This window comes from Megalobrama amblycephala, linkage group LG8 (genome assembly GCF_018812025.1).
Source record: "Megalobrama amblycephala isolate DHTTF-2021 linkage group LG8, ASM1881202v1, whole genome shotgun sequence".
Lineage (NCBI taxonomy): Eukaryota > Metazoa > Chordata > Actinopteri > Cypriniformes > Xenocyprididae > Megalobrama > Megalobrama amblycephala.
The window spans coordinates 28,194,698-28,218,392 of record NC_063051.1 but is presented as its reverse complement, the minus strand read 5'-3'; the positions used below and the strand labels follow the sequence as shown (position 1 = coordinate 28,218,392).

Sequence of the window (23,695 nt, the reverse complement as noted above, 5' to 3'; positions counted from 1 at the left end):
ATCAATGCACATATCTGGCAACCCCTGATTGACACACAGTGAAAAATGCAATAAAAAAAAACACCCATGAAGATAATCTGTCAGTAGTTTACAGGCCAGCTTATCATCACCTGACCAATGTTTAATATTTTATGATATCCCATGGATGACTCATGCCAATAGCAGTGTAGGCTCATTTTAGTCCCATGCTCTCTCTTTCTGTCTCCACCTCCACAGCACGACTCTTTAAATATACTGAGGAAAATCACTGCAGGTTTGCAGGTACAGACAAAGCTCTGCATTCCTTCACCCTCCACCAGCAGCCTTCCTGCACTCCAGCTTCCTGCAATTAGGCTAATATTCTATAAACTCCCTCTGAACTACAAAATACATTATGATTTTTGTATAATTATAGAAGTAATAATGCATGTAATAATCAGTTTTATGATGGTTTTATGAACAGGTGTTGTGAATAAATAACACAGGCCATAATGAAGTCTGAGACGACATGTGGAAATGCTTCTATTTTGCATTTGTTTTCATTACAAATTATATTTTCAGCATAACAATTTTAGAAAATGTATGTTTTTTTTAATGTGAAAATGTTCAAAAAAAGCATAAACCTAAACCTATGTTTATTTCCTGGATTATCTATTATGAATCCCCTATATTCATTATATCTTGTGCAGTTCTTTCTACATATGTCTTGTGTATATTATGTACATATTTCGTGTATATTTTATAAGTAAAAACTCTAAATTCTAAAACTTATGTATATCTCCAGGATATACCTAACAGCCTAAAAAACTTAAGTGTTTGGCACAATAATGGACGCGCTAAATTAATGACCAATCAATGAAAGCACATATCTTGATTGACACTTCCAAAGAATCAAATAGGCGGGACATTGGGTTTGACGACGTTGTAAACCACGCCCACACAGCTGATTTAAGAGTCAGAGGCACTTTACTGAGAGACGTGAGAGGAAACTAGAGAGCGGAACGCCGATGAGAAAGCAGGAAAGTATCACAAACCCCAGATATTTTCGGATACATTTGTCTCAGCTGTGTCATTTTTCCTACAAAAAAGTGGGCAAAGCGGGTCTTCTCAACAAACGGCGCCTGAGAGAGAACAGGTGAGTAAACTTTTAACATTCAGCCACATTCTCTCACCTGAACCTGTTGTGCACAATCAGCCAATGCACAATCAGCCAATGCACGCGCGTGTAGTTGTGCTGCTCTATGAAGTGATTATTTCATGTGGCCTAAATGAAAAAGTAATCTTAATTTAGGCTGACTCACTTAAACGTATTACAAACCAGAATATCACTACATTTTGTTACGTTTTTATTGTTGTTATTTTCTTTACTGCTACAAAAATAATGTAGAGTGCACGAGGAACTCCGCTATCAGTAACATCTCAGTTCAGGTGATCTCTCTGCTCTTTGCAACACGCCCAGTTTGCTTTGAGACCAGTTTCTTGCATAGACACAGCCTGATTTGCTCAGCCCTGAGGACACACATTCAGATAACACTCTTAACAAGAGGCCTCAACTATTATGTAACAATACCAGTTACAAAGTTACATTAATGTCTTAATTTCATTGTGAAGTCTTTTGCACTAGAGTGCTTCCACCTTGCACTGCATAAAATGCTCTGTTCGTGAGCACTGGCGTCTCCTGTGTTGCTGTTGTTGACTTCCATCTCAGAGCTCTTGGCATTTGAACTATAAGCAAGGATTGAACATAAGCCAAGATCAGTGGGATGAGAGAACGTGCTGATTGAAGGATAAAATAAGGTATGGCACTGCAGGTGACCACTGTGACTGCAGGACCGACTCCTTGACAAACTCGCTGTATAAGAGTGAATCTTTAATATAATATAATATAATATAATATAATATAAAAACATGTCCTATATTATCCCCCCCTTACAAGCAAACAAATAAAAATAGTTTTGCTAGGTAATGCCATTTATTAATTTGCCCATAGACTTGATCTGGGCATGTTTCACACTCAAAAAATAAAATAAAAAATAAAATAAAAATCTAATTGGTTTAAAGCCTATTTTAGGGCCATTTTAAAAAAGCAACAATTTTATTGTGCTTGTATTTTCTGACATGAAATTGGCTTTAAAAGGCATAAACGTCGACATAAAATTGGCATTTAAGGGCAGGACAACAAATACTAAAGATGATGCAAAATGGGGGTTGACATGAAATATTGTATTTATTTTTATTTTTGGTTAAATATAATGGATATTTTGCCAACTCTTGTGTTTGTCAAATATACCCAGATTTGATTGAATTTCTCCGTTTTTAGCTGTAGACTGTAGAATTAACTGTTTTCTGCGGTTCTTGTTAAACTTTTTTCAGGCAGCAAGCTCTAACATGTTGCCTTCTAAGGTCTTGCATTAATGCTCTCTAGAGGAAGTGTGTCAGTGTGGTGAAGCAACTTTTCAATATCAACACGTCCCAGAAACTATTTCACTATTTTGTTCTGTCACTGATGGTCTTTTGTTCCTCTTTGCTCAACTATGATTGTTTAACTCTTGTGTCCCTTAAATGTATAGTTTGTTCCTTTTTTGTTCTTGTAATCGGATGACAAATCGTCGTGGGTCAGCCTGATAAAGGTGCATGTGCACACGCACGTGCTGTCATCTGCATTTAATCACAGCGACTGTATTTGAGCTGCTAATGAACTTGCAGACAGAGATGACACCCTGCTAATCCCCTTATCCCTTCATCTCAACAGTACACTAAAGCTGTGCTGTTGTCCTCTATTTTCACTTTCTAGATTACTCGCAGTGCTGCGATTGGTACCGCCACACCTTGTTTGGCATCTTTTTGGTCTCTTTCCCACTCTGGTTGACCCTCTATTTGTCTTCCTGGTTGGGAATTGGCAGATTCAAATAAGTTTAGCGGTCACTGACAGGAAGTACATTCATAGTCTGAATGGGTATAGAACTTTGACTCCCAGAATCCTCTCTTTCCCTCCCCTCTGAGTGATGGGTATATATGGGACACTGAAATACTTGCTCACCTGAGTCACATTAGAGAAATCCTAACTGTAGGGCACTTATTTAGGTTTTGATTTTTTTTTTTAAATAATAAAAATAGGATAAAAAACTCTGTGAAAAAATGAAAAAAGAGAACCTGTATGCAATTAGAAAAACAATTGACAATATAAATTAGAGGTGGGGAGAAATATATATTTTTAAAAGTTGCCATTTTAAACTGATACTGATTTGACACTCATGAGACTGTAAGGACACATGCAAGTACATTTCATATTCAAATTTTGTGGGGGGGAAAAAAAGCTTGACCACTTTGAGCATCTTTGATTCTGTTAAAAGATGATGTGCAAGTGGTGTGGAGTTGCATAATTTTGCATTCTTCCAGATTTTTTTTTTTTTAAATATCTCGGGTATGAATATGTTATCATGCTGCTTATGTTAGTGTTTCAATAAGCAATGAAACTTTTATTTCCAAGTGCCGTTTATATTTTGTGCAGTTTATTTTTTTTAATTTAATTTAATTTTTTTTAAAATTTTGATCGACCTTTTAAAGTGGTAGCTGCCTGCAAAATTTGCTAAAGAACAAATGCTGAATGTGCATACTCATTACTGTGGCATTGTCAACTTGCATTACTGGTCTATTTTTACTAAAATCCTCAGAATGAGCTAAAAATATAAGACCCAAAATCTGATTATATACTGTAATACTGTATGTAAATTGACCATGTACTATAGACACACCCCAAAACCCACAGACATCTAGAGTTTTGAACTGGTTTCCGTACACCAGTAGATATGTACGTGTAGGGATGCCTACTTTATCTTCTTGAGTAATATTGGTATGATATTCATATTATGTATATTAGGGTTTAGCTATTTCAGCTCTGACACCAGAGACTATATATTTTTTTTCCTTTCCAAAGGAACTTTGCATAATTAATCATTCATCTGATGTTTCTTATTTGCCATCTGAATATTTCTTAAGTGGGCTCTTGAGGTGCAGTTATATTAAACATTTCTAAACATGTGCTCGAAGCCGTTTGAGCCATATTGGGTTACATTTTTGCTCTTTTCGACAGAAAGGTGTTAATTTCTGAGTTCTGGAGTCTTCCACAGGGTGTGGCGGATAATGAAATTGTCTTTGTCCAAACTTGTTTAGGAATTACTCCTTCAAAGCAGATGTCCTCCGCTCTTCAAAGCAATAGGAGCTTGTGTTTTGTGTATGTTTGCATCAGCACAAGTAAGATAAGGAATTTTAATGCACACTAGCTAAATGTAGGCATGACACCATAAATGCTGCAAAACTTATAATAAAATGGAAACTGTGGGTCTCTAATAATCTCTAATTCACTAATAATTGCATTGTTGCTGCATCGTTCTGTGCACAAAATTGTGCATGCACAATTTCTTCAGAATTTACAAGGCACTTTTCTTTTAAACTATAAAATGTATCATGTAAATTATAAATGTAAAGGTTTTGGGAATCTGGGATCTTTAAATGTGGTGTTTAAATAGGTTGTACATTTTATCCTAAATCATGACCTTTTTGCTGAATCATGATTTCTGCATGGAAAATGTTTAACATGTGCACACACCCACTTACTGTTTGTGTTTTACCGCTTTTCAGGTTAGTCAGACTTGGTTTCCAGCCCAACAAAACATTACCAAGCACTTGTATTTGGTGATATGTAATTATAAAACACAATTTGGTGGTGTTCTGAAATGAGTGTGGGAATTTATGGAATTCTTATAATTAGGGTTAAAATAATTTACCTTTTAAGAATAAAAAGGGAAAGGGAAGCAGAAAAATTGAGGTAGTACAGTATCAGTCAGGCCTGAGCAAATGTGGTTGTCATTTTATAGGACAATATTGACATTGACATACAAGAGTCAGATGATCGAACGAGTCACCGTGTAAATGTTTGTGTACAATTGAGGAAATAAGACACTGTCGTCATGCTGGATTTAATTCTCAGATCCTTTTCGATTAACATTAGTATTACTACTCTATCCTGTGAAACTTTTTAAAACCACAAAACTAGTACATTCAACCATAAATAATTTCTCATTCTCTCTCACATGTAGCCAAAATGTCAGACGCAGAGAAGTTCCTCTATGCCGACCGCAACACTATCAACGACCCTTTGGCGCAGGCAGACTGGGCCTCTAAGAAGCTGGTGTGGGTTCCCTCAGAGAAGCTCGGCTTTGAGGCTGGCTCCGTCAAAGAGGAGACTGGAGATGAGTGTCTTGTGGAGCTGGCCGACTCTGGCAGGAAAATCAAGGTGAGCAAGGATGACATCCAGAAGATGAACCCACCCAAGTTCAGCAAGGTGGAGGATATGGCGGAGCTCACCTGCCTAAACGAAGCTTCTGTTCTGCACAACCTGAGGGAGAGATACTACTCGGGACTTATCTATGTAAGTCTGTCTTTAAATGTGACTGAAAATTAAGGATTTTTTTTTTTTTGCATGTTCTGGTACGTCAAAGTATTTGGTTTGATTTACTTTTGCCTACTTAAACTATGCCTAAAAGTATGTATTGTTTTTGTGAAGAAAAAGCTCATACTTTTGAGGGTGTAGTAGAAAGTGTGCCAGCTTTGGGACCGATTACTTTGTCAATTGCGCCTTTAGCGGATGTTCTGTCACTTAGTTACGCAACCTGTAACCATTTAAACTATGCCCTGTCAATCATCTTATCACAGTTAAAATCCTCAATTAAACTTCCTACTGTTTTGGAGAGAAATGTAGTCGCATGTGGAGAATCTTTGCATAATGATGCATTTAAATATTGATGACCAAACGCATTGTTATAAAAGTTCACAATGCTGTTGCAGATGAAATAATAATGTGGATAACATTTAATAAATATATTTTTGTCAGGTTAGATACTGATTATTAATCACTCAAACCCTTTTATCTTAACCACTCTGCTTAACCGTCGGTCTCGCACATCCATCATGTTTGTAGCTGTTGTTTTGTTTACACTTTTTATTCATATTTTTAGTTCTGGGGCCGTATTCACAAAACATTTTATCTTGCCACTAAGATTTCTCCTAAATAGCAGTAAAAGTTCTTAGCTAAGAGTTTTCTCTTAACCTATTCACAAAGCTGCTGAGACCAACTTTTACTAAGGAATAGAGAGAATTTTTTAATAAAAATGTTGCCATAAAGGTTTTAAAATGTAGGCTAAGTGTCACTAATTAAACTAGTGTATATACAGTTAATTGTCCGCCACTTGGATGTCTGCATCTTGAGAGAATGCAGAATTCAAGCGACAAATTATGTTTTATAAACAAAGTTTGGGAGAAACGCATTCAGACAGTCTTTCTAATCAGCTTGAGAAGAGGAATAAATACACAGACGAGAGCCGACTCTCCTATAGTTAGTTTGACAGTTTTCTGCATCCCTCCGCAACCGCGTCCCTCACTTTCAGCTGGGGATACGTGGAGAACTTTGGGCAGATTAGGACTGTTTGTGATTTGATCTTAGTGACTTTGTAGTGGTCAAGAGAACTCCTGATTTTGGAGCTAGTTTTAGCACTAAAATGCTTTGTGAAATACTCTTAGAGCAAAAATTTAGGACTCCTAAAATTAGGATTGACACTTATTTTTAAGAGTTTCTCCTAAATCGGCAAGTTAGGAGCTACTTTTAGCCTTAAGATGTTTTGTGAATACAGCCCCAGATCGAAAAAAAAAAAAAACTACAAGTAACATTGATTTGATTTTGAAGTAAAAAGACTGAAATAGAATTTTATTGTAAAACTCCAATAATCGTTGTAAAAAGTGATTTTTCGAAATAAAACTGTGTAGGTTAACAAATGAACACTTTGACAGTGCAGAAAACGAATGTAGAAAATGCGCAGTTATGTAGTTTCATCATTGCTTAGAGCATTAAAGCATGAGAATCGTCTAATGCTAAGGTATTTTTGATTTTTAATTGGTTAATGTTTGTAAAGAGTGACTACTCTTGACTGATACTCAATCGGCTTGATACTCTTGATGCTCTTTGTGATGAATGGCATGTGTAAATCATTGTTTCAGACATACTCTGGGCTCTTCTGTGTGGTAATAAACCCATATAAGCATCTGCCCATCTACACGGAAGAGATCGTAGAGATGTACAAAGGCAAGAAGAGGCACGAGATGCCGCCTCATATCTACGCCATCACGGATACGGCCTACAGGAGTATGATGCAGGGTGAGAATGTACTATTATTCAGGCCAAATTGGCACTTCTGTTCATGTGATAGAGCACTGTTAATTAATTTTTCTTCATTTTTTTTTTTTTTAGATCGTGAGGATCAGTCCATATTATGCACGTAAGCTTGACTTGCCACCAGTACCAAAATAAAGTATTAAAATGGCCAGCATTGTAGCTTCTTCTAAACTTATTCTTTCCTTAGGGGTGAATCTGGTGCTGGAAAAACTGAAAACACCAAAAAGGTCATTCAGTACCTTGCACATGTAGCATCATCCTTCAAAACAAAGAAAGATCAAGTGAGTACAATACTCTTTCTTTTTTCCTCAGAGTTGTGGCACAGTGGGTGTTGCATGTGTTCACGACATACAAGAGTTGTGTATTCGCAGTATTCAGATTTGAATTGACCTGCTTCATTCCCTGATCCCGTTCCCCATCTTACCCTCCACTCTCCAGTCTGTCTGCACTGGTGGTTTTACGCTGCCTAGAAGCTACAGAAATATTGTGCACTGAGGTGCCATGAACACATTTACATGGATTCACAGTTGTGGAAAACAGTCATTGACCAGTGAACGTTGATTCACGTGCACAACGGCCAGATAAGAAGAGTGCTGATTATCATGGCAGAGCTGTTCATAATAACCACATCCATTTTTAATATCGGCTATTGTCTCCATCCCCCTTTGTGGTAAATGTTTTGTTGATGTCAGTTTTATCTCTTCCTGTTTTTCATCCTCCATATTGTTTTTTTTTTTTTTTTTTTTTTTTTTTTTTCCCTGTCAAAAGTCTTCCTCCTCTTATTTAAGGGGGTTTAATACTCCCATCTCTGTCATTTGGACAAGGAAGTCAAAATTCTGTGTTCGCATTCCTGTATCAGGCCTAGACTTGTTCCCATGGTGTCTCTAATGACTGTGAATACCTGTGTATTTTGTTCAGGGTTTATAATATACTAAACCCTTTTAAAAACACTGCAAGCATCCAGTTGTTGAATGTTACCCCATATGGTTTAAAAATACTCCCCCTTCATTTTTGTCCATATTTTGAGACTTTCTCTCTCTGTCATCCTGCAGAGCAGTGTCACCCTGTCACATGTGAGTTATACGCCTATCTTTGTCCAACCATACCATCCTTCACTTTTCCTGCTGTATACACACCCCACTTTCCTGGTCATGTGACCGTGGTTTTCTACAGGCTTAATTATATGGTGTTATGTTGCAAAGTCTCCTAACTGCTTTGGTCAATGTAAATTCTAACACTTGTGTGGAAAAAAAGTTTAATGCATGTATGGTTTTTGGCATTATAAATGTAGTTGAAGAGTGTGCAAAAATGGGCATCAGTTGTTCGGCAAAGCTTTTGTTTGCAAATCTGTATATTGATGGTTTGGGACCTTTTGTTTCACAATGTTGTCTTTGTTTCACTAATGGTCTATTAGTTCCTGCAACTGTGAATTGTAACTTTAAATGCACTTATGCTCCCCTTCTATCAATTATTTGTCTGTCAGGGTGAGTTGGAAAAACAGTTGCTCCAGGCCAACCCAATTCTGGAGGCCTTTGGCAATGCCAAGACGGTGAAGAATGATAATTCTTCTCGATTTGTAAGTGTGCACAGACAAATCCAATTGACTCCCTTTTAAAGGGTCCCACAAAATTTTGACATGAATCAATATGAGCTTTTTATTCACAGGGAAAGTTTATCAGGATAAACTTCGATGTCAATGGTTACATCGTTGGAGCCAACATTGAGACCTGTATCCCTTTTGATGTTAGCTTATTGCCATTTTTAAAGTTCTCATGCATAATGGATTTGACTTATTCTGTTAATTCCTTAACGAGTGTTTTCAGATCTGTTAGAGAAGTCTCGTGCAATCAGGCAGGCCAAAGATGAGCGGGCCTTCCATATTTTCTATTACTTGCTATCAGGAGCAGGAGACAAATTGCGCGGTGAGGACCATTTCTTGTCATGAAGAAATTTCAGCTATGAATTCTTTAAAATCATACATGCAGTGTTAGGGTCAATATTTTTTTTTGTTTGAAGGAACATGTATGAATCTTTTCTTAATGTAAAACCGTTTTCCCAGTATATAGCAAACTTATTTCAGGAATTTAATACTGAAAACACATGTGACAGTGTAATATGTTCTAGGACTAATCTCTATGGAAAGTTTATAAAGTTTGTTCTCTACTCTACAGCTGAGCTGTGCCTAGAGGACTACAAAAAGTACCGTTTCCTGTCGAATGGAAATGTAACTATCCCCGGACAACAGGATAAAGATTTGTTTGCTGAAACCATAGAGGCCTTCAGGATTATGGGCATCTCTGAGGAGGAGCAGACAGGTATAGATTAACAAGGCACCCTTTCATCTGTAATCACAACTAATGTGTTTAATCACCTAACAGTGTGATGTCTTTCATGAATCAGGTGAAAGTTCACCAGTGTGTATAGAACTATAACTGTTCTAGTATATTGACTGAACCTGAAGTTTTGGGTTTAACTTATTGCGGGGTGATGTGTTTGTTATTGTCTCATGTCTGAGGAAATGTAATGGGTGTTCTGTTATTGTGTCCCAGGTCTTTTGAAGGTGGTTTCTTCTGTGCTGCAGCTAGGAAGCATGAGTTTTAAGAAGGAACGCAACTCGGACCAAGCCTCCATGCCTGATGACACAGGTCTCACTTTCTTTATTAACTTGCACCACAAATCAGTCCAGAGTTCATTTCATTACCACTACTTGTATTTGCAACAAAAATGCACATTCTCTGCTTGTTTTATTCTTGCATGTTATATACATTGCTTATTCTAGATTGGAATCAAACATCTTTTCTGAGCTCTAAATGTCATGTTCATTATTTTAACTTTTATTTATCAGCTGCCCAAAAGGTGTCCCATCTCTTGGGCATGAATGTGACCGATTTCACACGTGCCATTCTCACACCACGCATCAAAGTGGGCCGTGATTGCGTTCAGAAGGCTCAGACTCAGGAGCAGGCGGAGTTTGCGGTGGAGGCCCTGGCCAAAGCCACATACGAGAGACTGTTTCGCTGGTTGGTTATGCGTATCAACAAAGCTTTAGACAAGACCAAGCGTCAGGGTGCTTCTTTTATCGGAATCCTGGACATCGCTGGATTTGAGATCTTTGAGGTGTGGTTTTATTTTTTTAATATTTTTTTTAATTTTTTGGTCTTGATTATAATTGACCATTTTGATTTTAAAGCTCTCGTTCTCTCTCTGTAGCTGAACTCATTTGAGCAGCTCTGCATCAATTACACCAACGAGAAGCTTCAGCAGCTGTTCAACCACACCATGTTCATCTTGGAGCAGGAGGAGTACCAGCGTGAAGGCATCGAATGGAGTTTCATTGACTTTGGCCTTGATCTGCAGCCCTGCATTGACCTCATTGAGAAGCCTGTAGGTTTATTCTTTTTTTTTTTTCAACTTTTTAGATTTCCCCGCCCCAATTCAACCTCCTGCATGTATTGACTTTTTTTTTTTTTTTTTTTTTTTTTTTTCCAATCAGAATGGTCCTCCAGGAATCCTGGCTCTATTGGATGAAGAGTGCTGGTTTCCCAAAGCCACAGACAAATCCTTTGTGGAGAAAGTAGTCCAGGAATTGGGCAACAGCTCCAAATTTCAAAAACCCAAGAAGCTCAAAGATGATGCTGACTTCTGTATCATTCACTACGCTGGCAAAGTGAGAAATCTTATGCGTCTTAAATACTGGGATTAGTTTTTCATGTGTTTGTAAAGTGATACTGTGGACGTCTGTAATATTTATCATGAAGTCATATTGGGTAAGCAATGTCTCTGGAAATTGCTGAGGTGGGCAACTGAATTTAGGCATCACAACGTTATAAAGCACAGTATGAAAAGTGAATTTAGGTAGACATTTACATTCTCTGACTAGAACATTACATTTCCCTCACCTCCCCATTTAAAACTAATCCCATCCAAATAGGGTTGAAGAGGAGAATGTTGCTTTTAAAAGTGTATCATGTATGTGTCTGTCTGGTCTTCTACAGGTTGATTACAAGGCAAATGAATGGCTAATGAAAAACATGGACCCTCTAAATGACAATGTGGCAACTCTGCTTAACCAGTCAGTGGACAAGTTTGTGTCTGAGCTCTGGAAAGATGGTATGCAACCCTAAAGATGTTTAACCAGTAGATTGATTTAAGGAATTGTAATTAGAGTATGATTACAGATGTCGCTAATGTCTAAAATGTTTTGACGACAATCCACCTGCTGCATTGAGCTTTTGTGTGTCAGGCTTTTAGGTCGTCATAGAAAAAAGCGAGTCTGGTTCTGCCAGTGTGTAATATGCAGATTGTCTGCTACTGTTCATCCTGGACACTGAAAGACTCCACAGTTAAAGATGAAAAGTCATCTTGAACACTCTTGTGTTGGTTTCCTGCATAATGTTTTGTTTTCTTTTTCATCAGTGGATAGAATTGTGGGATTAGACAAAGTGGCCGGAATGGCTGAATCCTTGCATGGAGCCGTCAAGACTCGTAAGGGAATGTTCCGCACAGTAGGACAACTGTACAAAGAGCAGCTGACAAATCTGATGACCACCCTTAGAAATACCAACCCTAACTTTGTCCGATGCATAATCCCCAACCATGAGAAGAAGGTGTGAAGAAAGAAATTTTACAACCCATTCCATCCTCAACACATTTGTACAGCCAGGTGGTTCATGCATCTTTTGAGGCTTCTAACAATTTTTAACTCTACTTCTAGGCTGGTAAATTGGCACACAACCTGGTTCTAGAGCAACTAAGATGTAATGGAGTTCTAGAAGGAATTCGAATCTGTAGACAAGGGTTCCCCAACCGCATTGTCTTCCAAGAGTTCAGACAAAGGTATTTGGATTATCATGAATTGAGTATTTGAACTGCTTGTCTGACATACTGCTTTCTGCATACTACTTAGCAGGGAATTATGTATATCCAGTATGCAGGGCTTGACATTTTAGTATCTATAGACTTTTTGAATCAACTTCGTCTCTAATTTATTTTCCCCTAATGTAATTTCAGATATGAAATCCTCACACCAAATTCTATCCCCAAGGGCTTTATGGATGGGAAGCAGGCCTGTGTCCTCATGGTAAGAGTGTATGCAGATCTTTTTTTCAACTCTTCAGCTTTGACAATTGATACATTTGTGTTTGAAAAATTAACTTGTCTAACATGCATAAAATTAATTTCTCTCTCAGATCAAGGCCCTGGAGCTGGATTCGAACTTGTACCGCATAGGTCAAAGTAAAGTGTTCTTCAGGGCTGGTGTTCTTGCCCACCTAGAAGAGGAGAGGGATATGAAGATCACTGATGTCATTATCACCTTCCAGGCCTGGTGTAGAGGATATGTAGCTAGGAGGTAGATATATATTTCTGGCTAATAGCTTCTAAATGACTCTGAAATGTTGTCTTGGATGTAGATGATTGAAGATGTCTGTGAGGTGCTAATTAAACAGGACTGTTTGACAAGGACATCTTGGGGTTTGTTTAATGTAGAGCCTTTGCTAAGAGGCAGCAGCAGCTGACTGCCATGAGGGTGATCCAGAGGAACTGTGCAGCCTATTTGAAACTCAGGAATTGGCATTGGTGGCGACTCTTTACCAAGGTATACATCAGGGTTCATAAATTTGTATGTTTATTAGAGGTCAAACGGAGATCTAAAAGCAATGCCTCGACGTTTTTCTCTTCAGGTGAAGCCTTTACTGCAGGTGACCAGACAAGAAGAGGAAATGGTCGCTAAAGAGGAAGAGTTGGTAAAGATGAAGGAGAGACAGCAGCAGGCTGAAGATCAGCTGAAAGAGTTTGAGGCCAAACAACAACAGGTATATATGGTGGCTTTTTTTTCCCCACTACAAGATGACTGTTTATTCATTCTTGGTGTCCACAAACTTATTGTTTTTCCCTGTAACAGTTAAATGCAGAGAAGATGGCACTGCAGGAGCAGCTGCAGGCCGAGACAGAACTGTGTCAAGAGGCTGAAGAGATGAGAGCACGTCTTGCTACACGCCTGCATGAGCAGGAGGATGTCCTGCATGACCTAGAGTCCCGCTTGGAAGAAGAGGAGGAGAGAGTCGCACAGCTTCAGACGGAGAAGAAGAAGATGCAACAGAATATATCGGTGAGAGAGGAAGTTTGGTGACTGAAATAGACATTTAGAGTTTGTATTTGGGAGGTCAGCATTTAGAGCTTCATACCAAGTTAGTTGTCTGGTTCTTGTAATTGTAATTGAAGAAAATAAAATTCTTTCTCAGGATCTGGAGCAGCAACTGGATGAAGAAGAGGCTGCCAGACAGAAGCTGCAGTTGGAGAAAGTCACCATGGATTCCAAGCTGAAGAAGATTGAGGAGGACATTATGCTTCTTGATGACCAAAACAACAAACTTGTCAAGGTGTGAAATGGTGGTTCTGTTTTTACATAAATCAACAATGTAGTTTCAATTCAAATTTCAGAAATTGGGGGAATCAAAATCTGACTTGGATTCCACCATATGATTCTTGTCCTGAACAATTCAATTAATGCTACACAAATGTTTAAAGGGTAAGTTCACCCTAAAATGAAAATGATGTCATTAATTACTCGCCCTCATGATGTTCCACACCCGTAAGACCTTCGTTTATCTTCAGGACACAAATTTAAGATATTTTTGATGAAATCTGATGGCTTAGTCAGGCCACTATTGAGAGCAAAGCCATTGAAACTTTCAAGATAATAAAGGTCCATAAAGGTACTAAAAACATATTTGAAACAAATCATGTGAGTTCAGTCGTTCTATCTTAATATTATAAAGTGACCATAATACATTATGTGTGCCAAAAAAAACAAAATGACGACTTTTCAACAATATCTAATGATGGGCTGATTTCAAAACACTGCTTCATGAAGCTTCTGAGCTTTATGAATCTTTTGTTTCAAATTAGTGGTTCGGATCTCCTATCAAATGGCTAAACTGCTGAAATCATGTGACTTTGGCACTCCGATTCGTAAAGCTCTGAAGCATTGTTTTGAAATCGGCCCATCACTAGATATTGTTAAAGTCGTCTTTTTTTTTTTTTTTTTTTTTTTGGCGCAGAAAAAAAAAAAAAATGGTCACTTTATAATAAGATAGAACCACTGAACTCACTTGAACTGTTTCAAATATGTTTTTAGTAGCTTTATGGACCTTGAGTTTCAATGGCTTTGCTCTAAATAGAGGCCTCACTGAGCCATCGGATTTCATCAACAATATCTTAATTTGTGTTCCGACAATGAAGGGTCTTACAGGTGAGTAATAAATGACATTATTTTCATTTTGGGTGAACTAACCCTTTAAGTAGTATTTAACTACCACTACAATAACTTTTTCCTGAAAGTGTTCTTACTACACTAACTACTAGGTGAAATTGCTAAAATGGTTAATTCTTGGATCTTTGAGTCGTTTTGAACAACCAGTTCTCAATTTCAAACCTTAAAGTCTGCCATCTCTTCTACCTGCTTGCAGTGACTGTGTAATCTGCTGCAAAAACTATTTAGTGCTTCTTGTCCTGAAAGTGATGGTTGTATGCGGGTATCCGTTTTTACAGGAGAAAAAGCAGCTGGAAGAGAGAGTCGCTGAGTTCACCTCGAACCTGGCTGAAGAGGAAGAGAAATCCAAGAGTTTGCAGAAACTCAAGAACAAACATGAGGCCATGATTACGGACCTGGAGGGCAAGTATACTCAGGACCCTCAAGTCATTTTGAAACGAGTTTTATCATCAGCATTCTTGGGCTGACTTTAGACGCAAGAGTGTTTTCAAAATCCTGAGTCTAACTGTGTTGCTGTATTTGCAGCAACAAAGAATTGTTGTAGTGTTCTCTTTGGTCCATCTTCATACAGCTTAATTGTTCGCTTCTCTCCTTGATGCACTCAGATCGTTTAAGGAAGGAAGAGAAGCAGAGGCAAGAGTTGGAGAAGAACAGGCGAAAGTTGGAGGGAGACTCGACAGAGCTGCATGATCAGATCGCAGAGCTGCAGGCCCAGATTGCAGAGCTCCGCGCCCAACTGGCCAAGAAAGAGGAAGAGCTCCAGGCTGCACTTGCGAGGTGAGTGAAACATTTTTGTTAGCTGTAATTTGAGATTAACAAAAAACATCATATGGTTGCTGAGATTACTGCAGCTCAGTGTGTCCATTTCATCGAACGGTCCATCACTTCCACTTCTATGTCATGTAACACTTTCCCTTAATTGTGTTTTTCTACTCTAGCTACATTTTGTAATTTGTTTTTCGCTGTAGGATTGAGGAGGAAGCTGCTCTGAAGAACGCTGCCCAGAAAAACATTCGTGAGCTTGAGGCCCAGATCTCAGAGTTGCAGGAAGATCTGGAGCTGGAGAAAGCTGCTCGTGCTAAAGCCGAGAAACAGCGTAGGGACCTGGCAGAGGAGCTGGAAGCTCTAAAGACAGAACTTGAGGACACGCTGGACTCCACTGCTGCTCAGCAAGAACTCAGGTCAGCCATGAGGAAAACTGACTGGGCTTGAGAGATTTTGCAACAACTTGTTTCTTCATTTCCAAAGATATAAATTCAAAACTATGTTTTAATTACAGTTGAATTACACAAGGGTAGTGTGCCATTCTTATGGGAAAATTAAGGAATTGCAGTATCCTATATCATTTAAAAAAATGCTTATTCCTATCTGAAGGGCAAAGAGAGAGACTGAAGTTGCTCACCTGAAGAAGACTCTGGAAGATGAGGCTCGTTCACATGAACAGATGCTAGTTGAAGTGCGACAGAAACACAACCAGGCCTTTGAGGAGCTCAATGAACAGCTTGAGCAGTCTAAGCGGGTAAGACCTTGTGCCTCTCCTAAAGCATTGATGGCTTTTAGTGGTGCTGCTTTAATATTTAGGGAATGATAATCTTGAAAAAATGTGCCGATCTTATGAGCGTCTCATTTGAAAAGGTGCTGCTATGATTAAAATACTTTTGTACATAATAGCACTCATTAGGATAAACTGTTTTTCTAATTTGACGAGTTTCTTTTGGTAAGGTAGTGTCTCTCTGAGATGTGTAGATTTTCTTTCCATCCACAAAAGCAAACTTTGTAGAAAAGTGTTGACTAACTCTCACTGTTGTGTCCCTCAGAATAAAGCATCTGTGGAAAAAGCTAAACAGGCTCTGGAGAGTGAACGCAATGAGCTTCAGATTGAACTTCAGTCATTGTCCCAAGGTAAAAATGAGTCCGAGCACCGCAGGAAGAAAGCTGAATCGCAGCTCCAGGAGCTGCAAGTCAAACATGGAGAGAGTGAGAGACAGAAACTGGAACTGGCCGATAAAGTGGCTAAAATGCAGGTAGACTAAAATGTGCAATTATCCGTCAAAGTATAAAAGTCTCCTGTCTATGAGATCCATTTAGAGCAAACTTGTGCCTGCTTTAATACACACAATATAATAAGATTATACATTTTAATTTTTAAATTTAATTTTTAGGTGGAGCTTGATGCTCTTCATGGAACCCTGAGCAAGGTGGAGAGCAAATCCATCAAAGCTGCCAAAGATTGTTCTACTGTTGAATCTCAACTTAAAGACACGCAGGTACAACTTGTTCATGCACTATTGTGCACCATTCACACACACTTATCACTGGAGGTTGCTGAGTGACTCTACTGTTGGTTACAAGTAGTTCCTGCTTGCCCTTATATTAATGTGAGCTAACAGGTGTTGCAGGTGAAGACCATTCTGAATTGGTCTATTTTGTTTTTCCTATGTGGATAGGCCTTGCTGGAGGAGGAGACCAGGCAGAAGCTTGCGCTCTCTACTCGTCTTCGGCAAATGGAGGATGAACAGAACAACCTGAAAGAGATGCTGGAGGAGGAAGAGGAGAGCAAGAAAAATGTTGAGAAGCAGCTGTTCACTGCTCAAGCTCAGGTGTGTGTGTGATCTTGAGTCTGTGGACATGTTCTGGTGGATAATGCTGGCTTAGGAGCAGTTTGTTTGAGAACTTTCTTATTCCACTTAGATTTTTAGATTAGAAGTGTTATTCTGTTTTTGCTTTTTGTTTTTAGTTGGCAGAGATGAAGAAAAAGGTTGAGCAAGAGGCCCAATCCCTAGAGAGCTTGGAGGATGGGAAAAAGAAGTTGCAGAGAGAGGTGGAAAGCATCATGCAGCAGTTGGAGGAGAGGAATGCTGGCTATGATAAACTGGATAAGACCAAGACACGTCTGCAGCGGGAGCTAGATGATGTCCTGGTAGACCAGGATCATCTGCGTCAGACTGTTCAGGAGCTGGAACGCAAGCAGAAAAAGTTTGACCAGGTAAAGAATAGTTTGTCAAAACACCCAGAGAATTGACATTTGAAATGCCCCATAAAATATGTTCATAAATTCATTTCTGCTCTATTTACAAAATCATTTTTGATCGCCTTCATAGTTTTGCAGTCCTTTTAAGTGATAAAATACCTCAATCTGTGCAGATGCTGGCGGAGGAGAAGAGTATTTCTCTGAAGTATGCTGAGGAAAGGGATCGTGCTGAGGCAGAGGCCCGTGAGAAGGAGACCAGAACCCTGACTCTGACCCGAGAGCTGGAGGCCATTACTGATTTGAAAGATGAACTGGAGCGGGTCAACAAGCAGCTCAAAACTGAGATGGAGGACCTGATGTCATCCAAGGACGACGCTGGCAAGAGTGTATGTGAAACACAAGCATTATGTCTAGCATGTGTATTAAGAACACAGCTCTGTTCCAGAACCTAAGCTGTCAGGGTTAGTTCACCCAAAAATGAAATTTGTCATTAAGTACTCACCCTCATGTTGTTCCAAACCTGTAAGTCCTTCGTTCATCTTCAGAACACAAATTAAGATATTTGTGATGAAATCCGAGAGGTTTCTGAACCACATGTGGGCAGTAACATCATTGCAACTTTCTAGGCCAAGAAAGGTAGTAAAGACATCGTTAAAATAGTCCATGTGACTACAGTGGTTCAGCCTTAATGTTATGAGAATTTTTTTTTTTTTTTTTTTTTTTTTTTTTTTTTGTGTGCAAAAATAACTTGATTCAACAATTTCTTCTCTTCCCTGTCAGTCTCCTACGCTGTTGATGTGGTAAACGCAGTGCAGCGCTTCAGTGTTCTACGTCAGAACGCCGGCTCATTATTGGCCAGCTCTTGCGTCAGCATCACACGCATGCTTTGTGCTGCTCGCACAATACTGAGCCAGCATTCTGACGCAGAACTCAGAAGCGCTGCACTACATTTACCATGTCAACAGCGTAGGAGACTGACAGGGAAGAGAAGAAATTGTTGAATTGAGTCTTTCAATACCAAAAACAACTTATTCGAATGGTTCAACAACTGTTAAATTATTCGAGAGTTAAAAATGGCTTTAGAGCATGCTAACTGATTTGGAACAGACCTAATGTCTACAAGCCAAGATATAAACAAATCATCTGTTCATTTAAAGTTTAAAGATGTAATTCTTTGTGCATTAAATTATGAAGTTTTTAAAGTCTTCTGCCCTACATGTAATATAAAATGTATAATCCCTGAAGGTCTAACTCATTGTGGTAAAGCGGTTTTTGTTTATTTTTTTTAATTGGCATGTAAAATTCATTATCATAAACTGATTGAAAGTTTGACTGGTGGGCAAATATAACACCCTCATCTGGTGCACTTCAGCAACAATTTGCTAACAATGGAGGTCATGATTTATTCTTGCCACTTATCTTGTGTGCAAACTTTTGTTCTTAAGGTGCATGAGCTTGAGCGGGCCAAGCGAGGTATGGAACAGCAGTTGGAGGAAATGAAGACTCAGCTAGAGGAGTTGGAGGATGAACTGCAGCTCACGGAAGATGCCAAACTGCGCCTGGAGGTCAACATGCAGGCCATGAAGGCTCAGTTTGACCGAGATCTGCAGGCCAGAGATGAGCAGGGTGAGGAGAAACGGAAGCAGCTTGTCAAACAGGTATGCGCTCTCCTGCCTGCCCGACGCAGAACTAAAATAAATGTTGGGAAACGGAGATAATACACAAACTACTGATATTGTGCTTGAATGTTAGGTGCGTGAAATGGAGATGGAGCTTGAGGATGAGCGGAAACAGCGGGTTCAGGCCGTTTCGGTGCGCAAGAAGCTTGAGTTGGATCTGTCTGAGTTGGCTGCTCAGATCGACGCTTCCAACAAGGCTCGAGATGAGGCTCTCAAACAGCTCAAGAAACTGCAGGTATAAGAAACTACACGTACACATTCTGCATGAGCATGGGCATTACTTTTGTATTAAATTTGTGGGGACATATTTTTGGTGTGTAGAATCAGAGATCAGGTCTATAATTTTTGCCTGATTACAATTAAAGCACATGTGTTAACCGCTAATGCATCAACTTCATGACTCTGACATGGTATCTAAGTCATTCCCTCGTTTGCTTTGCAGGCCCAGGTGAAAGAACAGATGAGAGAGTTTGAGGATCTGCGTCTATCCAGAGATGAAGTTCTTAACCAGGCCAAAGAAAACGAGCGCAAGATCAAAAGCATGGAGGCTGAGATCATTCAGCTTCATGAGGTTTGTCTTGTTGTTTTTCAGGTTGGATCAGAATTGTACTTCAACTTGAAATTCTAGGGTCTGAGTGTTCATTTACTCTAAAGGATTATTTATGCAAGAATTAGGCATGTGGAAAATGTTTCCCTTTTTATCTCTTTAGGATCTGGCTACTGCTGACAGAGCAAAGAGACAAATCCAGCAAGAACGAGATGAGCTACAGGATGAGATCAATAGCCAGAATGCCAAGAAGTGAGTTACCAAGAAAATCAAAGTGTATTGGTTATTTTATAGTGTTGAGTGGTTTAATTGTGCCTTTTTTTTTTTTTCTTTTTTTTTTTTTCCTTTTTTTTTTTTCCTTCTCACTCTCTCACACTCAGCTCACTGAGCAGTGACGAGAGGAGAAGACTGGAGGCACGTATTGCTCAGCTTGAGGAGGAACTTGAGGAAGAACATCTCAATGTGGAGCTGGTCAATGATCGAATGAAGAAAGCAACACTGCAGGTAGAGTACTGAGAGCTTCATGAGATGATAGAAAATTGGGAACACTTTGGATGCGAGAACAGTATGTTCATCATGATACTCTTTTGTTTGAACCACAGGCTGAACAGATTACAGTGGAGTTGACTGCAGAGCGTAGTAATAGCCAGCGTTTGGAGGGTTTGCGCTCTCAGCTGGAGCGCCAGAACAAGGATCTAAAGCAGAAGCTTCAAGAGTTGGAAGGAGCTGTGAAGAGCAAGTACAAGTCCACCATTGCTGCACTGGAGGCCAAGATCCCACAGCTCGAAGAGCAGTTGGATATTGAGATGAAGTGAGTAATGGTAGAGATGGTTTGTGTAGGTTATTAGAAGCAACTTTCATACTCCACAAGTACTGGCATACTGTATGGCAGTGGTGTTCTGAAATGAGGACATTTCAGAACACCACTGTTTTTTAATAAATCAAATGTAAATTCATGTGCATTACTCTTAACATTGTCACATTTTCCTCGTTAAATGAATATTACTTTACATCAAAAAAGAAACCAAATACAATTCTATTTTGTATTTTTACATTAACAAGTCAAGCTCGTCAAGTTAGTGTATAAGCATCTTTACATTTATTCCAAAATAACTAAAGGCAATAATTTAAACAATATATTTTGTGTATTGATGTTTGGCTGTTCTCTTTAATAGTTAACTTAGGCTATTTCGGATCATCAGTCATGCTCTGTAAACACTGTCTGTCACAGACACAATATATCTTTAATTTTATCAAGCTGATTGCACTAAAATCCCTGCAGTTATCATGTTTTCGGGTCTTTTCGAGTTTAATTTTGACTTGACATTAAGCGATCTAAGTGGCTGAGCTGTTTACTTTCTTTTCAGTTAGTCTTCCCATTGATGCCATAATTTTGTTCTTTCAGACTGACGCGTGGAACGCGCACGTAAACGAGGCAGGATTTATCGCACAAACCAATCATATCCAATCATAGCGCGATGGAGGCATTGCCTCCTCTCACGTGGCTTTTCCCCTATTCATTCTCAATTACCTCCCACAAAACCCACCGCACACTTTAGGGGGTCTTTTGGTTTTCTATGAGGGGAAGGGAGGCACGAAAGACGAGGACTCCTGCTGTAACTTTACCTGTGGGTGTCGCTGTTGGACTGTTCCTTTAGAAATACGAGTGACTTGCGCACTTTTTAATGTTACGTTTTGTAATATTTGCTTTGTTTGGTTTCTGTAACATGGATTATTTTCTCATCCTATATTATTATTATTATTTTTTTTTTTTTTTTTTTTTTTTTTTTTTTTGAGACACTGCCTCCCTTGCCTTCTCGGAAACGCCCCTGCTATATGGATATCTTCATGGACATCTTCATGGACTCATACCTAATAATATAGGCTATACAGAACCGCAATTTCCCCAATAATCTTTCAGTTGTCAGCTTGAGTTGTACGGTCTTTGTTAGTCTTCCTCAGTGACACTTCATTTACATTGTGCCTCTGTGCTAAACTCTTCAGGGAGAGGCAGCAGTCCACTAAACAGGTGCGACGTGTGGAAAAGAAAATCAAAGAGTTGTTACTGCAGGTTGAGGATGAGAGACGCAATGCTGACCAATTCAAAAATGAGGTGGGTTGTGGAGTGAATTTAAAATACAATAAGTTTGTGTTCAAACTACTGCAAAGCATTTGATCTTAAGAGGATGATTATGATTGATGATTCGATAATGCGGTTTAAAAACAAAAACTGTGAAATTAATTTAAATTCCAGGCCTGTTTTGTCATTTTCTTTATCTGAAATTTTAAAAATTGTGGTAATTTTCAGTGCCACTTATAATGAATCATCTTTTTCAGGCTGAGAAGCTGAACACACGTATGAAGCAGTTGAAGAGGCAGCTAGAGGAGACTGAGGAGGAAGCGGCTCGAGCTAATGCCTCCCGCAGGAAGCTGCAGAGAGAGCTGGAAGATGCAACGGAATCTGCTAATGCTATGAACCGAGAAGTCAGCACCCTAAAGAACAAACTCAGGTGCGTACTCTGCTGCTTTGTGATAGTCATGGTATCATTTTTCTTTAAATGATACAACTTATGTTTATGTCTTCTCCAGACGTGGAGATTTCACCGTCAACGTACGCCGTGCAGTTGGACGCTCTGGTGTGGAAAGTGATGAGGAGAATGATCTGAAAAGTGATGCATCAGAGCCAACTCCTGAGTAAATTTCAGTGTATGAAAACTAAGCCCACGGGTTTACCAGATGAGGAGCTATTATTTTCCACCATGCTTGTCTTGTTAATGATTTTTGTATGCTCTGAAGGCAACTGTATGCTTAATGGGGTTTTCGCTGCAATTTTCAATGTTTTAAAGCAGATTTTGAGCCAAACAGTTATTCCAGCCATAAGACTAACTTTGCGTCCAAGATGAACAAAAATAAAAGATGATTCAGGGTGAGAATTTTTCATCTTTCCACTTAACTTTCCAGAAAAACTGAAACCGTTCAATTGGCCTAATCTGTTTTACCCTATTGATAACTGCCTTGCAATGCATTGAATAAATATTGGCTATTTATATTTTACATGGGAGTATTTATCCATTTACAAAGTAAATTAAATGTTGGGAAATTTTTATAATTGATAATGGGAAGAAATGTAATTTTGCAATAAAATTACATAATTTAGGAAGCATATTGCAGGATATTACCCATCAGCCAAAGAGAGATTAATTTTTCAGTTTTGTTTCAAGAGCACTTCAGCACCAATTAAGCCTTTTTCTAATTGTTTCACTGGCACTTTTCCTCATGTTTTAAAATTAAGACTGTTTGCCTTAATTACATAAAATATTGTTAATGTTTTGTGAGTTCTCACTCATACGCCACATTAATACAAACTGCGAGGGTTGTTTTTTTTTTTTTTTTTATAAATTCCTGCATTATGTTTTGAAGTTTACACTTTAGGTGGTGGGGGGTGTAAAAAAAAAAAAATCATTTGTATTGGTCAACATTTTATTTTTGGTATTTTTCAATTTATTTGCTAATATTCTTCTCTTGCATACAGTTTTGCCTACATGATATTCCACTTTTTTTGTTTGTTTTTTTTTTTTGGTATGTTTGTAAAACACATGTGAAAGTCCTATAAACTGTCAAACTTCCATTGCAATGGTAGTGGACTGACTGTATTTGGAACAATTGAAAATTATTTTCCTCTCACTTTTAATGTCATATGATTTCATTGCTTCTGATTAAAGCTTTGTCTTTTGTACTCTCAATTTTACCCCTAATATTTCTCCAAACACAGCAGTATTTCATTAAAAACATCCATTTTGGAAACTGGCTCAAGAGTTGTTTTCTTAATAAATGGAGTGATCTGATGGTTGAAGTTCTGTGCTGATGACTAAAAGCTGTAGGTTAAAACCCAAGAAGGTCTTATCCATGAAATATAAAACACAAGGCTGCTTCTATGGAGGCTGTCTCTGTATTACAATTTGAATTGGTGAATGATGCTTCTGAGTTTGACCAAAGTAAACCAGCTCTTGGTGGGTTT

At 38.7% G+C, this 23,695-nt stretch overlaps 1 protein-coding gene and 1 non-coding gene across 2 annotated transcripts; both read left to right on the top strand.

Annotated features, from left to right (window-relative positions):
* The first annotated feature begins 914 nt into the window (after positions 1–914).
* myh9a (myosin, heavy chain 9a, non-muscle) lies at positions 915–23,481 on the top strand. The gene is made up of 41 exons (XM_048200347.1): positions 915–1,114; positions 5,079–5,410; positions 7,033–7,189; positions 7,283–7,310; positions 7,395–7,488; positions 8,260–8,280; positions 8,691–8,783; positions 8,873–8,936; positions 9,031–9,129; positions 9,379–9,522; positions 9,757–9,852; positions 10,053–10,324; positions 10,418–10,591; positions 10,701–10,874; positions 11,203–11,317; positions 11,624–11,814; positions 11,922–12,043; positions 12,218–12,287; positions 12,397–12,557; positions 12,695–12,803; positions 12,889–13,020; positions 13,110–13,316; positions 13,450–13,587; positions 14,759–14,882; positions 15,086–15,257; positions 15,449–15,661; positions 15,855–15,999; positions 16,298–16,504; positions 16,643–16,747; positions 16,928–17,080; positions 17,218–17,466; positions 17,625–17,837; positions 18,897–19,109; positions 19,204–19,365; positions 19,573–19,701; positions 19,841–19,929; positions 20,058–20,181; positions 20,280–20,488; positions 21,682–21,790; positions 22,015–22,187; positions 22,267–23,481. Exons 2-41 carry the CDS (start codon positions 5,084–5,086, stop codon positions 22,373–22,375), a joined length of 5,886 nt encoding a protein of 1,961 aa, XP_048056304.1. The 5' UTR covers positions 915–1,114; positions 5,079–5,083; the 3' UTR covers positions 22,376–23,481.
* LOC125274510 lies at positions 11,410–11,552 on the top strand. The gene has a single exon (XR_007186271.1). It is a non-coding gene; the product is annotated as a small nucleolar RNA SNORA79 (small nucleolar RNA).
* Positions 23,482–23,695: the final 214 nt, after the last annotated feature.